Source organism: Symphodus melops (genome assembly GCF_947650265.1).
Source record: "Symphodus melops genome assembly, chromosome: 4".
NCBI classification, from domain to species: domain Eukaryota; kingdom Metazoa; phylum Chordata; class Actinopteri; order Labriformes; family Labridae; genus Symphodus; species Symphodus melops.
The window spans coordinates 18494162-18518433 of record NC_136694.1 but is presented as its reverse complement, the minus strand read 5'-3'; the positions used below and the strand labels follow the sequence as shown (position 1 = coordinate 18518433).

Below are 24272 nucleotides of genomic sequence, written 5' to 3'. Positions count from 1 at the left end.
CTATTAGAATGAAGTAGAAGGCTATGATTGTGAGCTCCTCAGTTAAAGTAGGCCCTCTGTTGCTGGGACACAATCAACCCTGGCTGATAAATGCATGATTTATTGAACTGGAGGATGTTACATTTCAGGATGTAATAAACATAATAAACATAAACATTGTGCATAATAAACTTTTTTCAAATATAATTTGTTTCAGCACCTGTATGGTCGGATCTTAAATTATTATGACTCTTAACAATCTGCCAAGATTGTACTGCAACCAAGAACATCTGTCTTTCTTGAATGATTTAAATCTGACACGCCTGTGATTATAAGATTAAATGAGCCAAAAAGATGCTGTGTATAGACCACATTTTGTACATCTGAGCACAGGTTGTTCTTTGTGGTTAAAAGGGCAGGACTGATTCATGACTGTTCATTGAGAAATATAAATCACTTTGCAGAACATGATTTATTAAGAAATGATGTGTCAACAGAGGAGCTCAAGCTCCTCTACTATTCTGATAACTTCCCATTTTGTCCTCTCAATGAACTGTTGGTTGTCACCCCTCTTCAAAAAGTCAGATATATTTTAATTTTTTTTGCTGTTAAGCTGCTTCTTATGCTTTTCTTTTAAGTGCAATAAATGAATTATTGTATTTTTATGTGTTGGAAAACTTAAGTCACAAATACCATCTTTATTAAAGTTCATTGGGCATGCCAGGACAGTTGTGTTCACCTGCTATAACCTACTAAACTGTCAATATGATTTTAGTGTTTCACATGATTAATGACAGTTCATCAAAAAGTAAGGATCCCTTTAATTATCTTTCAACACACAAAAACTTTCAACATCTCTTGTAAATTCAATAACTACATTCCAAACTAAATAGATAGATAGATAAATAGATAGATAGATAGATAGATACTTTATTGATCCCGAGGGAAATTCAAGACATATCTAAAAAATATATTTTTGCTTCTAAACCTGAAACACAAACACCACATCAATAGATCTTCCACCGAGATAAAAGAGAAAAAAAAATCCAGCTCCTTTTCAAGTGGGAGGAGGAAAATAAAAGAACTAGCACATAGTTGCCTGGTTCACAAACAAAACATCACTGTTGTCAACAGCTTTTGTCATTGACAGTATTCTGCAACTTTTTTTATGTTTAACATGTTTAAAATAAAGACATCAAACAACCGATCAATCTCAAGCTCTCAAGATGTAATAGCTAATCATGATTTATTTATTAGTTATTATTTTTCACTTTTATAATGGTGCAGTAGAGGGCAGTCAAGAAGTGTGTATAACTTCCTCTTAAACAAGACGGAAATGAGTGCAACCAGCGAAGAAGAATTCCTTGAATGAATGGAATAAACGTGTTTAGCAGTAATAATATCGCATACTATTTTGAGAGAATATTTTTTTTAGAGACAAGAAAGGATATATATTTGGAGTGATAATGTCAGGGATACCTCCAGACACATGGCAGCCGCCAACAGTGGCTCTCGAAACAACGTAAGTGTAAACTATAAGCTAATTCAGCTAACTATAGAGCTATCCATTACTTCATGTTGAAAGAGCTCGGATACTTTGGAAAACTAAATAACGATTTCTATTACCTTCGTGCGAGCAGATACGCATCAAAACTATACGGAATAAAACATTAACAAAATCAGCTGTGCATTTGCTGTGGTTCTTTGTCAGTATGCTGGTTTTGCTTTTCATTCCCTCCACATTGATTTCTACATATAAAAGCTCTCACTTACAAACAAAACACTGCACACGGTTGTTTTGGAGTTTTAAGATGCCATATAGCTATTAACACGTTCAATTCATTGCAGGATGGGGACAATTGTGGTGGAGCTGTACTGGAGACATGCACCAAAAACGTGCAAGAACTTTGCAGAGCTTGCCAGAAGAGGCTACTACAACAATACAAAGTTTCACCGCATCATCACAAACTTCATGGTGCAAGGAGGAGACCCTACAGGAACAGGTGGGCACATATCATACACGACTGGTATTCAACTTCATCCAAAGTGACATACAAGTGTCCAGAACCTAGTGCTCTTTTTAACCAAGATTTCATTGTTTGGGCCCTTAAATGTTTATGGGAAATACATTCCCTCTCCATTATAACTAGAAGTAAGAACAACTACGAGTCATATTTACTGAAAAGTCACAACTTTAGTAAGCCAAACATGGCTTGAAGGTTAAAAGTCTATATCTATTGGTTTTATGTTTGGCCTTGTGGTCATTGATATCCTCAGTAAATTCAGTTCAGTTAAAAAAACCCCGTTATTTGTCCCCAGGGGGCAATTCAAAGGCACACAGAGCAGTAAATGAACGACAGTGCAGCTATACTAAAAGTTTAACCAAAGATAAAGAGTCAAGATATAAGTACAAAGTTAAATTACAAAGTTAGATACAAAAGAAGGTATAAATGGACCGTGATCGGACTAAAGATGTAAACAGACTGATATGCAGTAATGAGCAGATGTAAATAGAACAGTTGGAGCTATGTGCAAGTAGGCAGATACTAAATGTTAAAGTGATAGTGATGCATAGCACGAAATAGAACCACAGACTAAATATATACTCAAGTTATATAAAAAAAGATGAATACTGAAAGAATAAATTTTGATGGAAAGATATGAGACCTGATATCAAATTGAATAAAGTGGAGTAGTGCATGACAACCAGTATAATAAACAGAATAAACAGCATTATGGGGCTAAGGTGCAGGCTTGAGGAAAAACCAAACAGAAAGGAGGCAGATAAGAAGTTCACAGCTTTGAAAGTCTGGACGTGAACACAAACCAAAGTAGATATAAAGCATTTGTTTTGGTGAACATGCAAATATTTTCTTGTTCTGAGTTGGGATGAGTATATATTTTCTTTAAATGTGGCATGAAATGTATTATTACTTAAACTTAAATATATATTTTAAGTTTGGAAATCTCATTTCCATTGTTTCGACAGAATGCTTCTCCTTTTTTCTCCACATTGCATAAAGACTCAAACCATGTGCGATCATTAAGGCTTGTACTTTTGTTTGGCAGCTTATCATTCACTTCACTTCACACCCTTCAATTACATTAGTAATCCCTTGCCCATTTTGGCTGTGAAAACAAAACTGAACTTCTCATCAGATTCTTGGGTGATGATACTTCTGGGTAAAATATTTCAACGTCCAAGTTTTTTTTTTTTTTTTTTTTTATAAACTTGGCTCACCTGTGATTGAATTCTTTGGTTTACTGACATGTGTTTCTCTCGGCAGGCCGCGGTGGTGCTTCCATATTTGGTAAACAGTTTGAAGATGAACTGAGCCTGGAACTGAAATTCACAGGTAAATAAAAAATACTGAGTATAGTTAATTGCAGTCAGATTGGGAAAAGATGAGTGTAAGCTGGTCATTTTAAGAAAGAGTCTCCTGCACACAAAACGATCAATCAGTCCGTCATTATTTGTTTAAACATTGATTCACCAATTTATAAAAATGCTATCTCAACTCACTTTACAAAAAGAGAAAGTCAAGAGCTTACCCTGAGAGATAGATAGATAGATAGATAGATAGATAGATAGATAGATAGATAGATAGATGGATAGATAGATGAACATCTGCCTTTAGGCAGGAAAGTAGAGCAGAACGAGACTCATGTTGAATAGTAATCTGCTGCGACTGTGTTGGGCTTAGAAAGTGGAATATTTTCTGTTTATGTTTTTCTTTGCCAGGTTAGTTGAATTGAGATCACAGATTATTATTATTATTTTTTTTCCATGGGAGACCTGGCCAAGAAAAGTAGCAACACACTGTCTAAGCAACAAAACAATCAAACTTGTTGAATACACATATGATAAATGTTAGTGATAAACAGAAAGAGAGAGAGAGAGAGGGATTGAGACAGTAACCATAAATGACACAGATTGAAGGCTACAATACCAGCAGTGATGTTAAAAGTATGTGTTATTAGCAGGATCAGCAAATAAGGATAATCAGCGAATCATTCTAATATCAACAGCTCTGACTGTAAAGGGAGGACTGGTAATGTGAATTATAGCAGTGAAAGTCGAGCAGCCTCTAGATGAACATTTACCTTTTTAATAATGATAATAGACATAAGACCCATATTAAGTGTTTGTACTTGATTAATTAAATTTGTTAATATTTTGTAATACTCATTTCTAAACAGGGATTAGTGATCAGAAGTCATATTCCTTCCTTCCTGATCTGAAGATCTGGAAACTGAGCGGATATGTGGACTCAGTACCTCGAACTTTCCCTCAATTTGACATCCCAATAATATTTGCGAAAATGTGTTTTGTGTGGTTGCTTGCTAACTTTTAGCATCTTTGAATAAAAGAGAGTGTATGAAAGTGTTTTGATTTCTTCATCTTGTTTATATACCCGTTAGGTGCAGGTATTCTCGCAATGGCCAATGCAGGACCTGACACGAACGGAAGCCAGTTCTTCCTCTCACTGGCATCCACACAGTGGCTAGATGGAAAGCACACTATTTTTGGAAGAGTGTGCCAGGGGATAGGGGTGCTGAACCGGATTGGGATGGTTGAGACCAGCGGACAGGATCGACCCATCGATGATATCAAAATCGTCAGAGCTACTGTAGCAAATTAAATATGTTCTTCATTTTTATACAGATTTTTTCAATAAATTACAGAAACACTGAAAACCGTCACTTGTTTCACCCTTTCTTTAAATGCGGATTAAACTAAGAACCTGTTAACTTTACACAACCCCTCATGAGCAATACAAACACCCTTTTATACCCGTTTCATGACTCATTGCCTTATTAGCTCCTGACAACCGTCTCTTTCCTTGTCATGACTTTTGTTGTTCTCAAACAGATCACTCGTCATTCGCTCACTCCCTCACATGCTTACAGGATTCAATGAAAAATTAACAAGCCAGAGTACCCAATGAAGTATTTTATTATTCAATTTCATTCCCAAATAAGTGATATATAAAGAAAAGCTTTTTTTTTTTGTTTAAATCAACAATATAGAACTCTCAGGACATGCAATGAACCTAAAACAGTAAGTTTGTGTCAGCATTAGTGTTTAATGCACTGTTGGATTAATAGACATTTTAGCAGCTCAGCACTTCTTCTGAGGAAGTGTATCTATTTTGTCTATTTCACAAGAGATAAAAAATTAAAAAAAACAAACAAACCCAAAATGTACAGTGTGTATATATATAAAATAGAAAATTATTTTTTTTAAAAGTAGTAAACAACATGTTGATTTCTTAAAGTCAATGCCAGTCACAAGTGAAGTGATGAAAGTGTAGATAATCTGAGGAGTTGAGGAGCTGGACTGAAACTGGTCACTTTATAAGACATTTTATAATATGTGATGTTTATGACAAGTTCACAGCATTTCTGAGCAGCGTGCGACAACTGCAGGCTGGCAGCTGATGTCTGTGTCTTTACTTCAAGTTTTGCTTTACAAAATGGCTGTTAATACACTACTCACAATAAGTTAGGGATATTGTGAGGTCCTCAGTGTGTCTCCTACATAAGGTGTTTGTTTGAGATTTCTGGGATAGAGAGGCAATTGTATTTGAGCACCTCATTTTATGTTTTTCACGTAATGGTCTCACTGTACAGTGTGAATTACTTTTCAATGTGGCATCAATTTCAACATTTTGGGGTTATAAAAAGCTGGTATTGTGAGTAAGTAATTCCCAGTTCATCATTCAAACAGCCATGAACACACGTCGTCACTTAACAGACGCCACCTGGCCACAGCGTACCTTCAGGTCGGTAGCAGGCAGTCAGATGGTGCTCGTGAACTTGGTGTGTCTCAAGGTGTCATCAGCAGACTTGCAGCAAGACACAGAACTACTGGCAGAGTTTGTGACAGACTCAGGAGTGGAGCCCCACGAGTGATTGACCACAATGATGACCAGTACATAATGACCTCTGCACTCAGACACCATTATGCTGCAGGCCTGTTTACGAGAAGTGAGGGGTACCAGGGTGCAGGTGACTCCACTGACACCAGGACACCGGCGTGACCATTTGCAGTGGGCACAAGACCATGTGACCTGGACAAAGCATAGTGGTCTACAGTCCTGTTCACTGATGAGTGTCGGATCACCTTGCACAGAAATGATGGTCGTCAGAGTTGCAACAGAAGGTGAGCTATACTCCGAGGTCAACATGGTCCCCAGGTTTCACTTTGGTGGAGGAGGTGTAACAGTCTGAGCAGGCATCACCAGTCAGAGCAAAACAGATTTGGTGATAGTAGATGGTTCAGTCACTGCACGTTCTTACCTGAGAGACATCATAGAAGCCATCATCATCCCCCAATTCTACCAGCACACCCCCAACTTTCTGTTCATGGAGGATAATGCTCCACCACATCGAGCCAGAGTTGTCACAGCTTGACTTCAGGAGGTCGGTGTGCCTCATATGGTATGAAAAATCAATGTCCCCTGACCTGAACCCCATAGAGCAGGTCTGGGACCAGCTGAAGCAGCTACTGGATGCTCGTACCTCACCCCCATGTGACCTAGAAGAGCTGCGTGTAGCACTTGTGAAGGAGAGGAACGCATTGCCATTGAAGGAAATGTAAATTCTCTCGACTCAGGACACCATAACTATATTGTATCCTTTAATTGCCGATAGTTGTTGGTTGCCAAAAAAAATTAAAAATCTCATCAAAAATATGACATTTTGAAAACACTATCACACATTCAATACACGATAGCCACAGTTCACCCCACCTGAAACACGTAACCATAAATGAACACTACCACCATGTATATAAAAATCTACTTTGTCTATATATTTGTAAAATAAAAAAAGTTAGCTTTTAAGGATTGGTATAAAGCCTCAATGTTGCATAGACTCCCCTTGTACGAGGGATGTGGCTGTTCATCACATATTATATATTTTTACCATCATCATGAACATGCAGTGGGATTCTGAAGCTTTCCATTTCCTTTGCCATCACCGGAAGGTCATCTGCTGCTTTAAGGCTTTGTTTGAGACGCTAGGAGAAAGTAATGATACCATTAAAGCATATTCCTACCAGTAGAATGGAACAAAATGTGCAGAAAAAGATATATACCCTAGCTTGATATGCTTCTGAAAGCTACACATAACTAATGACAAGCAGTCACCTGCAACAGAGTCCCTTTTCCTTTGGCCAGTTTGAAAACCATGGTCAATGGAGTCATAACAAGAGATGACAGGGTTAAAAACCATCCGATACAGTACGCCCACCAAGGATAAATGTAGGTGTTGTTGAACCTCAGGGGGGTGTGTTTCAGAAGCAAAAACAAAAGAGTTCCCTAAAAAGGAAACAATACAACTATAAATATATTCAATCTCTTTAACAAAAGGTAGATCAATGATATGAATCTGATCTATTCATGTGTGCAAACTTACAGAGCAAATAACAGGGGTGACATACATCCAGCAGTACTTGAAAAACGACAGAGGCCTGTAACCAATCATGTCCTCGATGTTCTGAAGCGTTCAGCACCTTGGACAGAGACACACACACACACACACACACACACACACACACACACACACACACACACACACACACACACACACACACACACACACACACACACACACACACACACACACACACACACACACACACACACACACACACACACACACACACACACACACACACACACACACACACACACACACACACACACACACACACACACACACACACACACACACACACACACACACACACACACACACACACACACACACACACACACACACACACACACACACACACACACACACACACACACACACACACACACACACACACACACACACACACACACACACACACACACAGGCTTTGTTACAGCATCATACTACTATTACAACAGAACTATGTAGTACTCCTGCTTAGAGTTTCTGAAGTTTATAAAATGAAAATTTAGCAGATTTATTTGACAGAAAATGCTGTTCTTCCACTGTAGATGTTTTCAGCGCTACGGAACTTAAATTTAACTCATAGTGTTATGTCCACATTTCTGTCAGATCTATAGGTTAAAACTGAAAGAATAACGTTTCTTTTGACTTTTGATCTATAAGTACATAGTTGTTTAGTGTAAGACATTTCCATACACTAGTTTCCTTGGTAACAGCTGTATGGGGTTAAAATAGGATTTCAAATGTTAAAACATTCCGTTTACTGTTGGGCTATCATTTTTTTATACTGTGATACACTTGAAACCTATATCTTCTTTGGTGGTTCTTAAAGATACAATAATGTGTTGAAGCATCTCATAGCAGTGTTTGAAGTTAATCCTTCAACAACAAAGCCAAAATGTAACCAACTAGGAATCCATACTGAGAGATTTTCATTCATTGAAGATAAGGACAAATACTAGATAATCAAGGCCTTGAAAATAAATACAAATAATTGAATTAGGACAAGGCTCTTATTAAAAAAATGCAAAAATTCAAAGATGGACTTATCACCGAGTATCTTACCATAAATCCATCCAATAATCAGTGACTGACAGACAGCCATCAGGAGCAGAGTAGGACCACTACATACATAGTGATCAAAGATCTGCAGAATGTACACGCCAGCCTGAAATCAAAACAACCAATAAATTAAACTTGTCATTGATCAGCTGTGAATTTCGTTCTCTCTTTAATTGACAGCCAATTTCTTTCGCATAAGCACTTTGTCAGCTTACCTCGGACACTAAGAGTAGGCCAAGCGTATAGCAACAAGCACAGATCAGCATGAGAAGCAGCTCTCTGCGATACCCTCGTCGGATTTGGGATGGGAAGACATCTGTAAGGGATGTCATGATGGACTCAAGCCCAGCAAACTAGAGAGTCAGAGAATGTTGATTAACACTTAACAAAAGAAGGGTTGTTGCGTGATCTTTTTGGATTTAAGGAAAGCTGCGGCTGACCTGACCGTCTATTCCTAACAAAATGATCATGCTGAAGAAGCACACAGACCACAACTGAGGACACGGCAGAAGGGTCACAGCTTGTGGGTAAACTATGAACACAAGGCCAGGACCTGCATGGACAGAGAGTACAGTAAGGGAGGGGAAGATTCAATTAACATATTTTCGACAACAATGAGGAGACGTAAAATTCAGTTGTTTAAAGCAGATTGAGAATTCCATTAATTAAATAAAGTGGGCTAATGTTTGATAATTAAGATTGTCATGTACATTTCCTGTTTCTCTTTTCCCTTTATTCATCTCATAATAATTTCATATTAATGTACTCTTAAAATGTATTGTTGTTCATTGTATTCAGTGTCAAAGGTGATACTCTTTTTACTGAGTCATGTAATTTTACACTTTATAACGAGCAAATAGATGGAGTCAGCTCTATCAGTCTTGAAACCTTTCTGTTTTCTAACCTCTCCATTTTTCTTAAGCATCTCCAATATTTAGTTTTGGTCATGCAACTAACTATACAAATGCCCAGGCTTTAAAGGTTGGGTTGAATCATACATATCTTATATCTGGTCAATTTTGCTTGACTGCTTAAATCACTGCAAAACCTGTTGGTTTGCCATGATAAATGTTCTCATATCTGGCGAACCAAAGGGCGTGTGAAATGATTATGTGGGGCTGTTTAAAACTGCATACTTCTCTGGCCAACATAAAAAACAAAAGAGAGGACAAACTGGAGGCAGCATTGTTGTCAGAGAAGCCTTTACTTCAACATAGCATGTTTCCAAGATGTCTGATGAAATAATAAGATCTCTTTCTGATTTATTTAAGTAGTTATCTTAAGTAATAATAATAATCGATAATCGTTTAAGTCTTTTTCAAAAGGCGAAGAGTTGATTCATATGCATACCTGACTCGGCAACTGAAGAAATGTCGACACCTTGCTTTTGTGACATGTAGCCCAGAATTGAGAAAATAGCAAAGCCAGATATGAAGCTGGTCCCGCTGTTCAACAGGCAGAGAAAGAAGGAGTCTCTGCAAAGGTAAAAAACACTATCATTACTTCTTTGTCAGTGACTGGCTTCTGCTACACAAATGTAATTATTTCATGAAATTAATATACAGGACACCCTTAGAAACACCTTGATAATTATACTGGGCAATTTAATTACACAGCCTACTTCTGAAAACAAAGTAAAAGTATAATAAATAGAAAAAACCCTGTGAATGCTGCATTTAGGATGTTCTTGGTGTTTTATTTATTTATTTGATAGAAACAACATTTGAGTATTATTAGCTGTAACTGTAGCCACTGAAATGAATACTTTGTCCAATGCTCAAACAATGGCAGCAGAAAAAAAATGATAATAGTTTGGCTTGACCCAACTGCTGGGCCATCTGCGCCCGGAATATAATCCTGTTTTAATCTGTAAAGGCTTCTCGTAATGTTAATGACAATGAACGTTTGATTTTAAATTTATTGGCTGGTTCACTAAATCTAACACTTTAGATCAGTGGTTCTCAAAGCTTGGGTTTCCACAGAAGAATTTACAAAAAATTGTGACTTTCACAAATAAAATCTGCTATTTTTCCAATACTCATGCCCACTTTAGATCTGTGCCAATATATCTACTCTGTTATGACTAGACTTTAGACTTTGCTTTATTGTCCCCAGGGGTAAATTCTTTTCCACTATACGATACCATACATTTTAAGGGCTGCAGGCCGACAAAAGAATGACAGGGGAACAGACATAGAAGACAACGTGACATACATTTCATATTGAGACTGGGGTGAGTTTATGTGGGCCTCTTGTTGAGGGCAGCTATGGCTGCAGGCACTAGGCTTTTGACATATCATATGATCTTGACATGTGTGTCACTTCATAGTCACAAAATAAAATACACCTCAGAGCTAAAAAAAATTTCAAAGTTAATAAAATGAATTATTTGAAAAGTATAAATGTAGCCTAACTATTGTCACAAAGTATTCCATAATACATGAATTCATTGTATTAATTGTCAACATTACAATAGGCGGTGTGAAGGTGTGAGGAACATGATGTCCATTGTTGTGTTTGTGTAGGTCATTCCAGATGTGTTTGTTCATCACCTTATTTGCCTCTATGAAGGTTTATTCTCTGATGGGCCCACTGCCCAACAGAAATGTAGTTTTGCTTATGTAAATTATGTTATTATGTTTTTGATATCAACATTACAATAATGAATGGGTCCATGGAAAAACATCTAATTTGAAAGCAGTCCATGTTCTATAAAGGTTTGAGAACCCCTACTTTAGATAACAGACATACCTCACAGCTTTTAGTCCTGCATCTATAGATTCTGGGAGAACACATTTTGAGATTTGCGTAGTGTTGATTGATTTTAATCAGCTATTTATGGAGCGGTAGCTCCACTACAAAAAAACTGTTTAAGTGTATTAGACAGGTAGTTACATTCACAGAATGCTAATTCAAGCATTGTGACTACCGATATGATTGAGGACATGTTAATTTCAAGCATGAATTATCTTTATTATGGATGACAAGTAATTGAAGAAGACCATCTGAAAGAGCTGCGCTTGTATTTTAAGTAGGACTTTTGAGAGAAATTTAAGCCACTTTTACTATGTTTTCTAGTTCTTTGGGCTAATGTTAGCCACAGTTATCGAGCAGCTGCAAGCTGGCTGGAGATCTGCAGTTCTTATTCTGGTGTATTTTAAAATAAAACCATGACACTATGTTCCTCAATGTCTCTCCACTTGGTCACAAGTGAAGAATTTTTTTTAACCCAAAAAGGCTTTTTGTTGAGACCATTATTTTTTGATGGTGCATATGTTTGATTGAGGGTTTTTGTATGAATAGGCCTATGTATGGATTCTTCTACACAATTAAATGCACTGGTGTGGCGTCAAAGGCAGTAATGTTGTAACCTGCTTTACAACCACGTCATTATTTAACCTTGATTTATTTTATTGAAAAATAATTGTAAGCACCTGCCAATAACACTAACCAATCAGTAGCTCCCCTCGTTCAAATTTCCCTTTCTTCACCACTCCTCTCAGCAAGTATTTACCTGTAACAGTTGTTGTTGTACTGGTTGTAGCTCCCAAGAGTTGTGAGACATCCCAAACATATAGCATATGAATAAAATATTTGTGTTCCAGCATCCATCCAAACCTATAGACCAGAGATACATGTATATCTATACACTAAAAACAATTTCACTTGTGTCGTGAAATAATTCAATTGTAATTATAATCCAGGTGATACCTGTGGGTCAATCAGCCGTGCAGGATTTGGGTAAAGGTAGTACTTGATGCCATGGAGGGCTCCTGGAAGGGTAATCCCTCGAAATAACAGCACCCCCAACATCACAAAAGGGAAAGTGGCTGTGACGTAGGTAGCCTGAATTAAGACATAAAATTGCTTTGTTAGAAATTAAAACATTACTTCACTATGTATTATAATATCCTAAAAGTGACGTATAAGTGTTGTACCTTGTAGCATAAAGTGCTTTCCATAGGCAGCATAGAAACAATTAAAATTTGAAAATTATAATTTAAAAAAACAATAAAACTGCAAGATACAAGAACAGCTAAAAGAATATCTTTGTTGCATTGACAGTACAGGACATGGATCACATAATTGGTTAAATTATCTTTTCATGTTTTGTAACATGACATGTTTTGTAATAGCATAATTATACAACTCAGATTTATTACACAAGCCAACAGTGTTACTAGTACAGTGACTTTTCAACTTGCATACCGTTGAGCAGTTGTAAAACACGTGATCTAGAGTGTCTCAGGATTCTATTGCTTGTCATTAAGTCATAAGTTCAACCATATCAATTCACTCGAGTAATTTCCTGCCAATGAACTTATTAAAAAAAATGTACTTGTGTAACTCAAACTTAAGGGAAAAACACAGCAGTGGGTGAGATTCAGGTTAAGTAATGACAGACAGACAAACAGATCTATTACATTATAGAACATCTGTCTCACACATTCTGCCAATCAGCATTTCCACTTTCCCACAAACACAGACCTCATGCCAGCTTTCCTTATCCTTTGAACCTCCCAAAAGTTGCCGTTTTAGCCTGTGGCCAATTTTCACACCACGGTGAAAAGTTGATCTTAATTATTCTCTTTTTATATCCTGGGCTTGAAAATGAGTGGCAGGTGAGAGTGGAATGCATGTGGCAGCAGGTCGAAGGTAACCACATATGCAAAATACCTTTCTTATCAAGCAAGGATCTCCACTGATTTACTAACTTTTTACGATGCCATAGGGGACAAGTAGAGATTATATTAATCCTCATGATTTTTCTGATCACTCTATTTTAAAGAGATTTAAGAATTTGTTAATTGCTGTATTGAATGACATTCACACACACAACTTCCTTCTTAAGATATCTCACATAGAAGAGCCTTAGGGTGATTATGCACTTCATGCGTACGTGAGAGCAGACAGGTGCTTTGGAAGGCAAAAAAAAGCCTTGTTAAAGTTTCTGAAAAATGTGAGTGCAACTTAAGCCATATCTGTGCCCCATGATATGACATGTTTAAACACCTGCCTCTGTTTTCAGCCCTCATTTAACTTGTCAAAAATACACATCCCAGTATCATAATTTATGACACCACAGGATCAAAACATCTTTACGAAAATCTTTACTTACAGTTTATTGCAATTACTTTTGCTCAATGTGTAGTTTGAACAATTAGTGTTTCACAGCAGATTGACATTTTTCATTTATTCAAGCTAATTCTGCATCTGTAGTGTGCTTCTTTTTAAGAAGACACAAGATCACTTTTAGTCTATGTGCAGCCGCACATGAACTAATACATAGTATATACAATGAATTAACAAGCAAAGCTTTTTTCTAACAGATATGGAGGAAGTTGGTTTCAAAGGGATTCATAAATATGCCGGTCTCTTTTAATAATAAGATCAAGCAGGCCACTTTTTCGGTACAGAAAATCTAAAGATCCATTTGTTAGTCTCACCTTCCCTGTTGATCTCACTCCCTTCCAGATACAGAAGTAGCAGATGATCCAGGCCAGAAGAAGGCACAAAGAAAGGTCCCATTGTATGTGTCCCAGGAAATCGATGCCCGAGGACATACTCAGCACCCGTCGACTGTAATGACCAAATATTTGTCAACTAATCATTTAACAAATGATACAATTTAACAATTCTTTGACTTATCCATTTTTTGCCAAGACACAAAAAGTCTTGGCACTGGCACACTCAAATGGAAAGCAGATATACATTTGTTTTATGAAATAAATGTGATTAATTAGAATTACAATTTGAAAGTCAATTAGTTCATCATGATAATGAAAGCCAGGCAGAGCAAATTGTTAATGATAATACATATTCTAAGGTGTTTTCCATTATTCTGCCTGATAAGAACACTTTGTAAAGTGAACTTTTGTGGGTTAATCTAGGGGCCTTTCTCAATCCATCCCCTCCACCCAGTGAAATGTTTGCAACAATCAGGGCTGTCTAAAACCTAATGCCTTTTATTGTTGGTCATGTTTACAAAAAAGAAGCATCATCAAAAATATAGCTTTTTCTCATATTCTGTAATGATTTAAAAGAGTTTGGCTAAAATATTCATGGAAATATACATGAGGAGGCTTGCTAGATAGCTTAATATGATAAAAAATGATGGAGAGCAGTAGTTAAAACACCCGTGTGCAGGCCTAATGATTAAAGCTATCAATTAAAAAAAACCAACAACAACATTTTATGGTTTTAAAGGTGCGTTACACATACCTAGGTTTTTTTTTCTTCCGCTAATTAGATCGTTAAAACTGTTAAACAGTCATATCAGACCAACTAAAACCAGAAGAAGCAATCCTGCCTGTACATGTATCCAAAAAAAAAAGAGCAGACTTTTCAGTGAGTTGTGCAGTTTCACCACACCCAACCAGTGTTAGACAACACAGTCACCTACTGTAATTGTGGGTGAAGAGCGTAATAGAACTTTAGATTAGCAGAGCACTCTTGTTTACTTCACAATGCACAGCAAGTGCTTCAAGAATTTACATGTGACTATAGAGAATACATCCCTATTTTCACAAAATACATTTATGATTTGTTCTTGCCCCTTGACAATCTGTGACTACAGTCTTCTTAATTCAGTAAATAGAAACTTACTGCCAAAATTCTTTTACAGATGATGATGCATTCCCAGACGAGGTCCAGTTGGTTGTGGCATTATGGCTGTTCAGTACCACACAAGAATCTGTGGTATATCAGAGTATTACTTAACACAGTTCAAACCGAAAGTTCTTGCTCAATCGGCACATTTAATTAATAGTAGTGATACGAATTAGATAAGTTAACATTGTCAGACCCTCATTTATTACAAAGTCTATAAGATAATAGTCTTTTTGGGGAAGTTTGTAATTAAAATGAACTTGGAAATGAATTAGCAATTAAACTTTATCGTTCAACAAATATAAATAAAAGTCAAGTAGAAACGTGACACCATCCACAACTTATTAGTGTGTAGTGGGGAGAGGGAATGAATTTACTTGTATTCCATGTATTATTACAGGTGGCCCATGGCAGCGTGCTGGAGAAGGAGAAGAAAAGGTAGAGAAATCCCCAGGCTAAAATCACCATGTAGCTGATGGAACCATAGAAAAGGATGATTTGGCTTGTGTATCCCAGTCCTGGAAACAGAAGAAAAAAAAGTCATGATTGCTTGCTGCAGTTTTCTCCTTAATTTGATAAACTCTGACCTGTGCATCCTGACAATAAGTTCACATCACCTTCAAACAAGGGGCAGACCTTCCTCCAGCACATGATTCCTCCCTGACTGGTGTACTGACCCAGTGCTGTCTCCAGTGTGAACAGTGGAATTCCACAGGTAACAAGGAACAGGACATAAGGAATGAGGAATGCACCTGCAAGTATGAGGAAAACATGGTCAATATGGACAATGAATGACACATTTAGGGAAAGTAATGACAAAACAGTCTTCGTGAAATGTACTTAACTTTCTGCTGAACAATCACACAATGCAATGCATAGCAATTTATAGAGGCCCATATGGCTCTGTCTCTCAGATGAACAAAGCAAAACAAAATCCATGAACTGCTTACCATTAAGCAAACTATTTAGTTAAGTCAATTATTAAATATAAATATCAATGGATGCTGGTCCAATTATAAAACCCCAACTGACACTGACTCCACTAGGAGAGAATCACAAAACTTCTAACACATAACTTATTTAAAAATGTACCTGAAAAGTTTTCCTCAATGCACAAAAATCTTTTTAAAGCTCCAAATCAGTCAAATTACCAGCACCATGGTGTTTTTCAGCAGGATGCTCAATCTGCAGAGAGTAGAGGAGCAGCAAGAAGTAGCTGCAGCTAAATCAAACTAAATACAACATGATGGCCATGCGGTGGATAGGTCTGTGAAATGACATGTAACCCATGTGGCGATTTGCTGTGTTAATTTTGGACTCTGATCACAAATAGGCTTTTCACAAATGACCTTTTCAGTGGCACACTTTATATTTAGAGATCACGATGTGGCATAGCCTAATATAGACTAGTAGCCAAAGTTATATACAACTTTGGTCAAATTAAAAGAGGTGCGTACAAAATCTCTGCCAGGAGTGACGGAGGGGGAGTCGAATGAAATTCAGAATGTTTCGTAATGTAGCCTGTAGTGGATTAAAATTACAACATTTGTATTGTTGTAGTAGAAAAAAAAAAGTTTAACATTATTACACAAGACAAAAAGCTTTAATGGGCTAAGAACAATTGGGTCAAGTTGGAAAGAAAAGTACTTTGTTTCAATCAACTACTAAAATATGAATCCCTTAGATATTTTGTCAATAGAAATAGTGCTGTTCTTATTTTTCTATTGCTAGTATTTCCCTCAAATAGAAGGTATTGACTGCTATTGGTTGTTTACCTCTGAACTTTGATTTCTACATTATTTTCATTTTGAAGAAAGAAAACCAGATAATCTATCAAATAAATAGAGACAAACTGTTGTATTGATCACATTATCTAACCATATAACTATATGTGAATGACAAACATAATTCAGGTAAGTTTCATGCAGCTCAGTGTCGTCTTCAAACTCAGATCAGTTCTCTGTTCTTCAGGGAAAACTCACCCATGCCTTAATATTCTCACACCTCAATTCCTGCAAATTGTTATACTTTGAAATCACAAAGTCCTGTTTTTCTCATGTCCAGCTGGTGCACTATGCAGCAGCACTGGTTTTGACCATAGGTTTTAAAAGAGGGAGCACATTTCCCATTTGATCCTCCCTGTACTGGCTGCCATTAGCTGCATAATTAATTCCTTGTTTGTATATAAGGTACTTAATGGTTTGGTCCTAAATCACAGAACTCCTGTGTCTATATTACATTATCAGAAAAAATAGATTGTCTGAGCAAAGACTTCTGTTGGTGTGATCCAGGACCAAGTGTTATTAGGAGAAAGCATTTTCTGTCTGTGCCCCGAAACTACAGAACATACTTCCCACTTTCATCCAATTCTCTTTCTCTCCCCTTAACTGTCTATAACTAAACTCTGATTGAAGTTTTTAAATTTACTATAACTATACTATTATCATGGTTTATTATGAGATGATCAATTTATATTCTTTTATCACAACAGATTTTCTCTCCTCATCTATTTCTTTAAGTCTTATATTTTGTCCTTGTTGAAAGTGCCGCATAATGTGATTTGATTTGAAAGAGATAATAACTTCTGTCATATTAAAATCACTTGTGTAAAGACAACTGAGTTTGTAAATCTGCTGAATTTTTGTGCCGTAAACTCTTGCTGGGGAGAATGGGGAGCAGTATGCGTGAATAAGTATTTAAACTATGTGATGCTAATTCATGCATAAACATGGGTAATACTTTATTGTTATTGACTTTTGTGACCTGCCAATTCCTCCTTAGTTATCAAATGTGATTTGGGGGGGGGGGGATTAAAGAGTTTCATAGCAAACACAATTCTATATTATTATTATATAATATTTCACAGCAAAGATTTTAACAATCAATCTAAAAAGTAAAAGAAAAAAAATTGTCTTTATGAGTAATAAAATCCCGGACAAACCCGTGCTCTTTTAGTGTCACTGTCTCATGGATACACTTACTTGGATTTCCCTCGGGATCAATAAATTATCTATCTATAATCTCTCTATCTAATAAAGAAATGCAGATATATTTAAAAGTATGGCTACAGGATCTCACACTTAACAAAATTTAAGTCAAGTTGAGGCTTGTGTTGGGAAATTAACACAACAGACGAAAAAACAGTTACACTTACCACCACCATTCTTGTAGCAAAGATATGGAAATCTCCACACATTTCCAAGTCCAATAATAGCACCGGCCACAGACAGGATGAACTCCGTCTTGCTTGCCCACTTGCCTCGCTCTTTGATGGTTTGTGAAGTCGTCATGGGAGAGAGATGGAACAGGCTGCAGAGAGAGTCTGCCATGCTTCTCAGAGAGAACTAATCGAATGGCAACACTGGCATGGATCCCTTGAGTTTGGGAGTGCCTGAAGACTGTTTTATGCAGATTTGAAAGGAATTACTCAAGACTGCAAGGTATTTCAGCCACAAGGGGGACCTCTAGATGCACAGAAAAAGCTATTTTGTAACTCATAAATGACTTCCAGGAGTGTGATGAATTAGTGTGACGAATTTCTTTTTCGACATGGTATTCAAGGAGGCCTCTCCCACACTTAAAAAAAAGGTGTGAATGACTGACAACTAGCTTCTGTAATACTTTTACCAGAGGCAAAACAATTTCAAGATAGTCATGAACATACATTAGTCTGTCAGCTTTATAAGGTACATAAATAATAGTTTGCTTGGTAAAACGTGGCTGGTATCTGAGCTATTCATATGTTAAAACTCTAAAGGGAGCTTTAGTCTCAGGGGTATAATGTGGTTTTATCTTACATTACTAGCAAATATTAGTTCAGCTATCCAGCTATCCAGCTTTAAATTAAAACATCAAACTGCAACAACATGACTTTTAAAAGTGAGCTTACTTATACTGTCAATACACAGACATCTCAGTGTGTCAGCTCGTAGTAATAGCAGACAGCCTTTCAATATTAATTCTCTGCATCTACTTCTACTCTAATTATCGCTGTATCTATTGCTGCTTTTTTTTTTATCTGTGCCTTCCCAATTCTTCAGTTGCAAGAAGTAAGTGCTCAGTATTTTAAGGTCACAGCAGGGGGCTCTGCAGGAACTTTGGTATCTTGGAGCGGTCGGATTGCAGTGACACTTCAGCAGCTTGTTGGCTGCTGCCGATAGGTTTAAGCTTTCAAACAGCTATCACTAAACTATTATAGAAGAACTACAGTTTAATAAATCACTCCCGGATTTGTGCTTGAATAATTAATATACTGTCCAGTTGTGACAAACAACATCAAACAAGAGTTAAAATAGAACAAGCTGGTTCAAAGTTAATTAAAAATCATCAAAATATGACACAAAATGACACTATGCTCTCATAGCATGGATACAAGTTAAGAAAAGTACAAGTTTTGCATTGTTTAATCTGACAGAAGTCAGCCTGGTTAAAGGTCATGTTTTATGTTTTTTGTAATTTTAATTTGGTTTTTGTTATGTGTCACTTACCCTTGTCTCTGTGTTTCAGATCCTCCTCTTGTCTCCACCTTGTGATTCAAGCCCCGCTCCTGATTACCTGCACCTGTGTCTTGTTGCTCCCTGATTGTCTGTGCTACTCAAGCCCTGCGTTTCCTCCCTCATGTTGCCAGTTCCTAGTGTTTCCTTGTGTACCTCATCCTAGCGTTTTTCTGTCTCTGATTCTGTATCACTCCTGCCTGTCCCTTGATACCAACCCTAGCCTGCTTCTCTGGATTTGTTTGCTCTTCTGACCTCCTGTGTACCGAACCGGTTTGTAATAAAGGACTGAGTTTTGAACTTCCCTCTGGGTCTGCGTCTGCCTCCATACCACCTGTCATCACGTCAAAATCAAAGTCTATATTAAATAATCTGACAACCTGATATGCAACTTGGGGATGTAGTCGGGTGTTGGAAGGAATACTTGAAGAATCTCCTCAATCCCGCCGTCACGCCTTCCACTGAGGAGGCAGAGGCTGAGTCCTCAGAGGTAGACTCGTTCATCACCCAAGCTGCTCTCGATTTACCAGTGGATCTTGTTCCTACACTCACCTGTGGTCATGAGCTTTGGGTCATGATCGTAATAACGAGATCCCGGATACAAGCGGCTGAAATGGGCTTCCTCCGTAGGGTGGCCAGGCGTACCCTTAGAGATTGGGTGAGGAGCTCGGCCACCAGGGAGGAGCTCAGAGTAGAGCCGCTCCTCCTCTACATCGAAAGGAGTCAACTGAGGTGGCTCGGGCATCTGTTCCGGATGTCCCCTGGATGTCTCCCTAGAGAATTGTTCTGGGCATGTCCCTCTAGGACAGTGGTGTCCAAACTTTTTTTCTTGCGGGCCAAAATTGTCGCGTTAGAATCGCTCACGGGCCACAGGGTTTTTTTGTTTGTTTTTTTTAAATATTGGAAGGAACTTTTTGTATTTTGACCTCTTCAAAAAATAATGTAAATACACAATAACTAATTGCAGTGGGAAACTGTTGTGTTCTAATTTTTTGGAAAGAATCGTCAGGCTTTTATAGGTCTCCCTCGCTGACATGAAAAAGAAAAAAAAGAACGAAATATGCCATCTGATGAGGCCTGGGGGCCAACATCTTCTGATTCTTCAATTTGAAGTCAAGGGCCACAAAAAATCCACTCAAGGGCCACAAATGGCCCCCGGGCCACACTTTGGACACCCCTGCTCTAGGAGGAGGCCACGGGGTAGACCCAGGATACACTGGAGAGACTTTGTCTCCCAGCTGGCCTAGGAACACCTCGGGGTCCCACCGGAAGTGCTGGAGGAAGTCTCTGGGGCAAGGGAGGTCTGGGTGTCTCTGCTTAGACTGCTGCCCCCGCTAACCACCCGATTAGCTGCTGTCCCGATAAGCGGTAGAAAAAGGATGGATGGATAATACATTGTATGTCTAAATATATAACTTATAGTAACTTCCTGTCATTGCACCTCTAATGCTGCCAAGACTTCTGTCAGTTGAAAATCAGTAATCAATCACATCATAACTCATTGTAGATCTGACATAAATCCAACGAAAACAGTTGGGCCAAAGCCATAATCCAGTTCATGTCATATTTTGAAACATGTTTCAATTTAGTTAGAACTATTATTTTTTACAGGTTATAGATTTCTCTTTTGTGTTCCTTGCTTTCCTTTTCACTGCTATTAGTACTATATTCCCCATGTGCCTCAGCAGCCTTTGGTCTAGAGGGGAAGAGAATTATCCTTGAAAGGGTAGCTTTCAAGGTAAAAGACCTCACAAAGGTTGAGTATTTGGACAGTACAAAAGGTTAAACAATGCTGACAATTGAAATTTAAAAAATGTGACTGTCTGAACATCAGTGAAAATACTGTATGAGAAAAAACTAATATCCAGCTGTGGGTATAACATTTGCATCATAATCTGTTTGAATTAAATGTGCTCACACATTTAATGACATTTGATAATGATAATGAAATGTCATAATGAAACATTTAACGCAAAATAAAGTTGAATATTTTGAAAACTTTAACAGAACAGTAAAAGATAGGTTTAAACCTAAGTAATCCAACCCCTGTATAGAAGGCCAGCAGCTTAAAGAAAGAAGGGCCTCCCAAACTGTCAAAGCCAAAGGCAAATTGTTCAGCAATGTTCAAGGTCCCTTAGTCTGCAGATTTTATGTAAGGAAGAAAAAAATCTTCCTTACATAATAATTTTTAACATATATATTTTGTAATAAGGTTTTTTTCTTCTAGTTGGCCTGTGAATGTGGCTTTAGATTCCCATTGTCAAAACAGTGCTTGTTTCTTTTTTGCAAAGATCAACTAAAAGAAACATGTAGCCCACCGTTGTAGCTCACTGATTTATGCATCCCATTGTTTTGAAACGTGTTGGATTTTAATATGCTATAATAAAAAAAATACATACAGAATCAAATTAACTTTTCAGAATAAAAAAAAACAGATTGCTAAAAGAACTAGAACATTTCTGTATAACTTTAAATACATCCTCTGCTGTTGATACATTTAATAGATAAGTTTCAATTTGTCATTGTCAGAGAAGTGTCTAAAATTCAGTGCATTTTGCTGACAGACTGATAGATTTGATTGATAGCCTAGACACAAACATTCTTCTCATACCATGTCACAGCACGTAAATGTTATATGTGCACATCGTGCATGATCGCAAGCTGGCTGTCCACACTGCTAAATATTGAATTCTTTGGTCTGAGTTTCAGTATCCCCTTTTGCAAAGAGTATGACATCCAATTCCTTTGTACTGAAGGTGGACAAACGGATGTGTGGTGCTTTGTATTGATGAGATACTGACTCAAATCACAACATATCAAATCAAAGATCTCCTAACTTCTTAAAAAGTCCTTGGAATAGTTGACCCCGTTGCTAAGTATGACACATTTTTTTAAGCTGATTTGCTGACCCAAAAAATTGGTTAAAAAAAAGTGCTCTCTTAGTGATAATAGGCATAGGGCTGACATTGAAATTGTTTGGGCCCAATCATAAAATGTAGTCAGACATAGTATTGAACATTAAGAAAAGAAAATCTCTGTGTGATCATTTGTAAGCTTAAAAGTATAAAGAATACAAAATGTATGAAGACTTGTTCAGCAGCTTTTCGTGTTGATCATTAGTCCGACATCATCATCGTCACTGTCCTCCCTAAAAGTTCATTAAACTTTCTTTGTGGCAAAAAAAATTGATGTATACAAATAGCAATAAGAATATGACAGGAATATTTTTTCCCACTTTGAGTTCATTTTTTTCACCAACTCCAAATCTGTTGATTTTCAGGATTTTAACCCTTTAAATGCCACTTTGATTACATGGCGCCCCCAAAAACAAACAAAAGTTGATGATTTTACAGAAACTAAATGCAAATTGGATTTCATAAGATGGGGATATGGCAACCTCATAGATGAGCAACAAATAAGATTTAATTGCGTTTTTTTTTTTTTTTTTAAATTGGATGAGATTGAAAAAAAGCAGACAAAAAAAGAGGTTTGGGGATCTTTCCCGGCTTTAGTTTATGGAAACACCACAAAATGCGTGCCGAACTGAACCGCTTTGGTGGAAACGGGACTTAAATGAACCCACACAACAATCAAAGATTTGGAAATCCAAAAATAAAATGCTTTAAAAAGGTAAGAAAGTGTTTGTGCCTACATGCAATATATTTTGCCCTTGATTTGTTTAGCTATATGCCAATAATCATCAAACTAATCCTACTTATCAAGCACATTTAAAATCACAAGTTTACAAGGTGATTTGAAGACTAAGAAAAGTAAATTAAACAAACAGGTAACTAAAATGCACGAGGTAAACTCGAACTACAATGACAAATAGCTATATAAGTACTACTATATAGTACAGTATAAGGATGAAATTATCCCTTTATGAAGGAGTGTTGGAGAATTTCTTGTTGTGAAATATTTTAACAGAATGAGACATGAAACATAGGCCTATTATGCATATAAAGCTGATACCAAAATCAGGAGCTTCAGCGTTAAGAGAAATTGTGTAACTATGCCTGCCTTCCATATACTGTATGTGTAACGGGCAGTGTATGGACCCAATTGCAGCACGACAGGAAACTGAAAGTCACACACACTTCAGCCCAGAAAACAGGCAAACAAGAACTGGAAGGGGCTGAAGCAATAGTTGTGGTTAGGGACAGAAGGCTGAGGTAATTAACAGGGTTTTGACTGAGAAGAGTCCAAAGCAAGCAGGGTCGGTACCAGGAGATCAGTGCAAGGGAAAGACGGGCACAAATGCGCTGGAAAGATGGGCATGAATGTAATGACGATCTGGCAATGAAAACATTTGGAGCAGCAGCTTATGTAGTGGCCTAATTACTGATTAGCTGCAGCAGGGAGAGGGGGGGAGCTGATGAGGAGGGTGTGGCTGACAGGTAGAATGAGAATCAGGCAGTCTGAATGGAAAAGCACTGAGAGGCAGAACAGGGCTATGACAATACGCAAACATTGCTTTAATATCTTAGTGAATTTTAAATGAGAAGTTTATCTAAGAAGACAGCCTTTACGAAAGATGTTGAGTTATCCATTAAATCACAATTAGCTTTATTGACCATGTATGCTTACACATACACACACAAGGGGTTTATCCTCAGTAATTGTGCTGTTTATGTACAATAGTTATCATTAAATATGCACATAATACAACTGTAAGTAGTG

General features: G+C 37.3%; 2 protein-coding genes across 2 annotated transcripts; one reads left to right on the top strand and one right to left on the bottom strand.

Moving 5' to 3' along the window:
* Positions 1-1266: 1266 nt before the first annotated feature.
* On the top strand, positions 1267-4683 carry ppil1 (peptidylprolyl isomerase (cyclophilin)-like 1). Its single transcript, XM_079341068.1, has 4 exons — positions 1267-1501; positions 1828-1982; positions 3267-3335; positions 4402-4683. Exons 1-4 carry the CDS (start codon positions 1446-1448, stop codon positions 4620-4622), a joined length of 501 nt encoding a protein of 166 aa, XP_079197194.1. The 5' UTR covers positions 1267-1445; the 3' UTR covers positions 4623-4683.
* A 706-nt stretch (positions 4684-5389) lies between these two features.
* LOC306822980 (sodium- and chloride-dependent GABA transporter 2-like) lies at positions 5390-19761 on the bottom strand. The gene is given in 17 exon segments (XM_079342316.1): positions 5390-6282; positions 6910-7003; positions 7134-7304; positions 7402-7482; positions 7488-7498; positions 8494-8596; positions 8706-8843; positions 8931-9043; positions 9841-9965; positions 12005-12108; positions 12202-12336; positions 13938-14070; positions 15097-15184; positions 15477-15617; positions 15717-15851; positions 18254-18497; positions 19587-19761. Coding segments are annotated over 16 exon segments (1764 nt in total). The 5' UTR covers positions 18429-18497; positions 19587-19761; the 3' UTR covers positions 5390-6265.
* Between the last annotated feature and the right edge of the window lie 4511 nt (positions 19762-24272).

Excerpts from the sequence above, each read along its gene's own strand:
- ppil1 (XM_079341068.1), top strand. The coding sequence starts at position 1,446 with ATGTCAGGGATACCTCCAGACACATGGCAGCCGCCAACAGTGGCTCTC. Across the intron at positions 1,983-3,266 it reads AGGAGACCCTACAGGAACAG|GCCGCGGTGGTGCTTCCATA; the intron begins GTGGGCACATAT and ends TTCTCTCGGCAG. Across the intron at positions 3,336-4,401 it reads CCTGGAACTGAAATTCACAG|GTGCAGGTATTCTCGCAATG; the intron begins GTAAATAAAAAA and ends TATACCCGTTAG.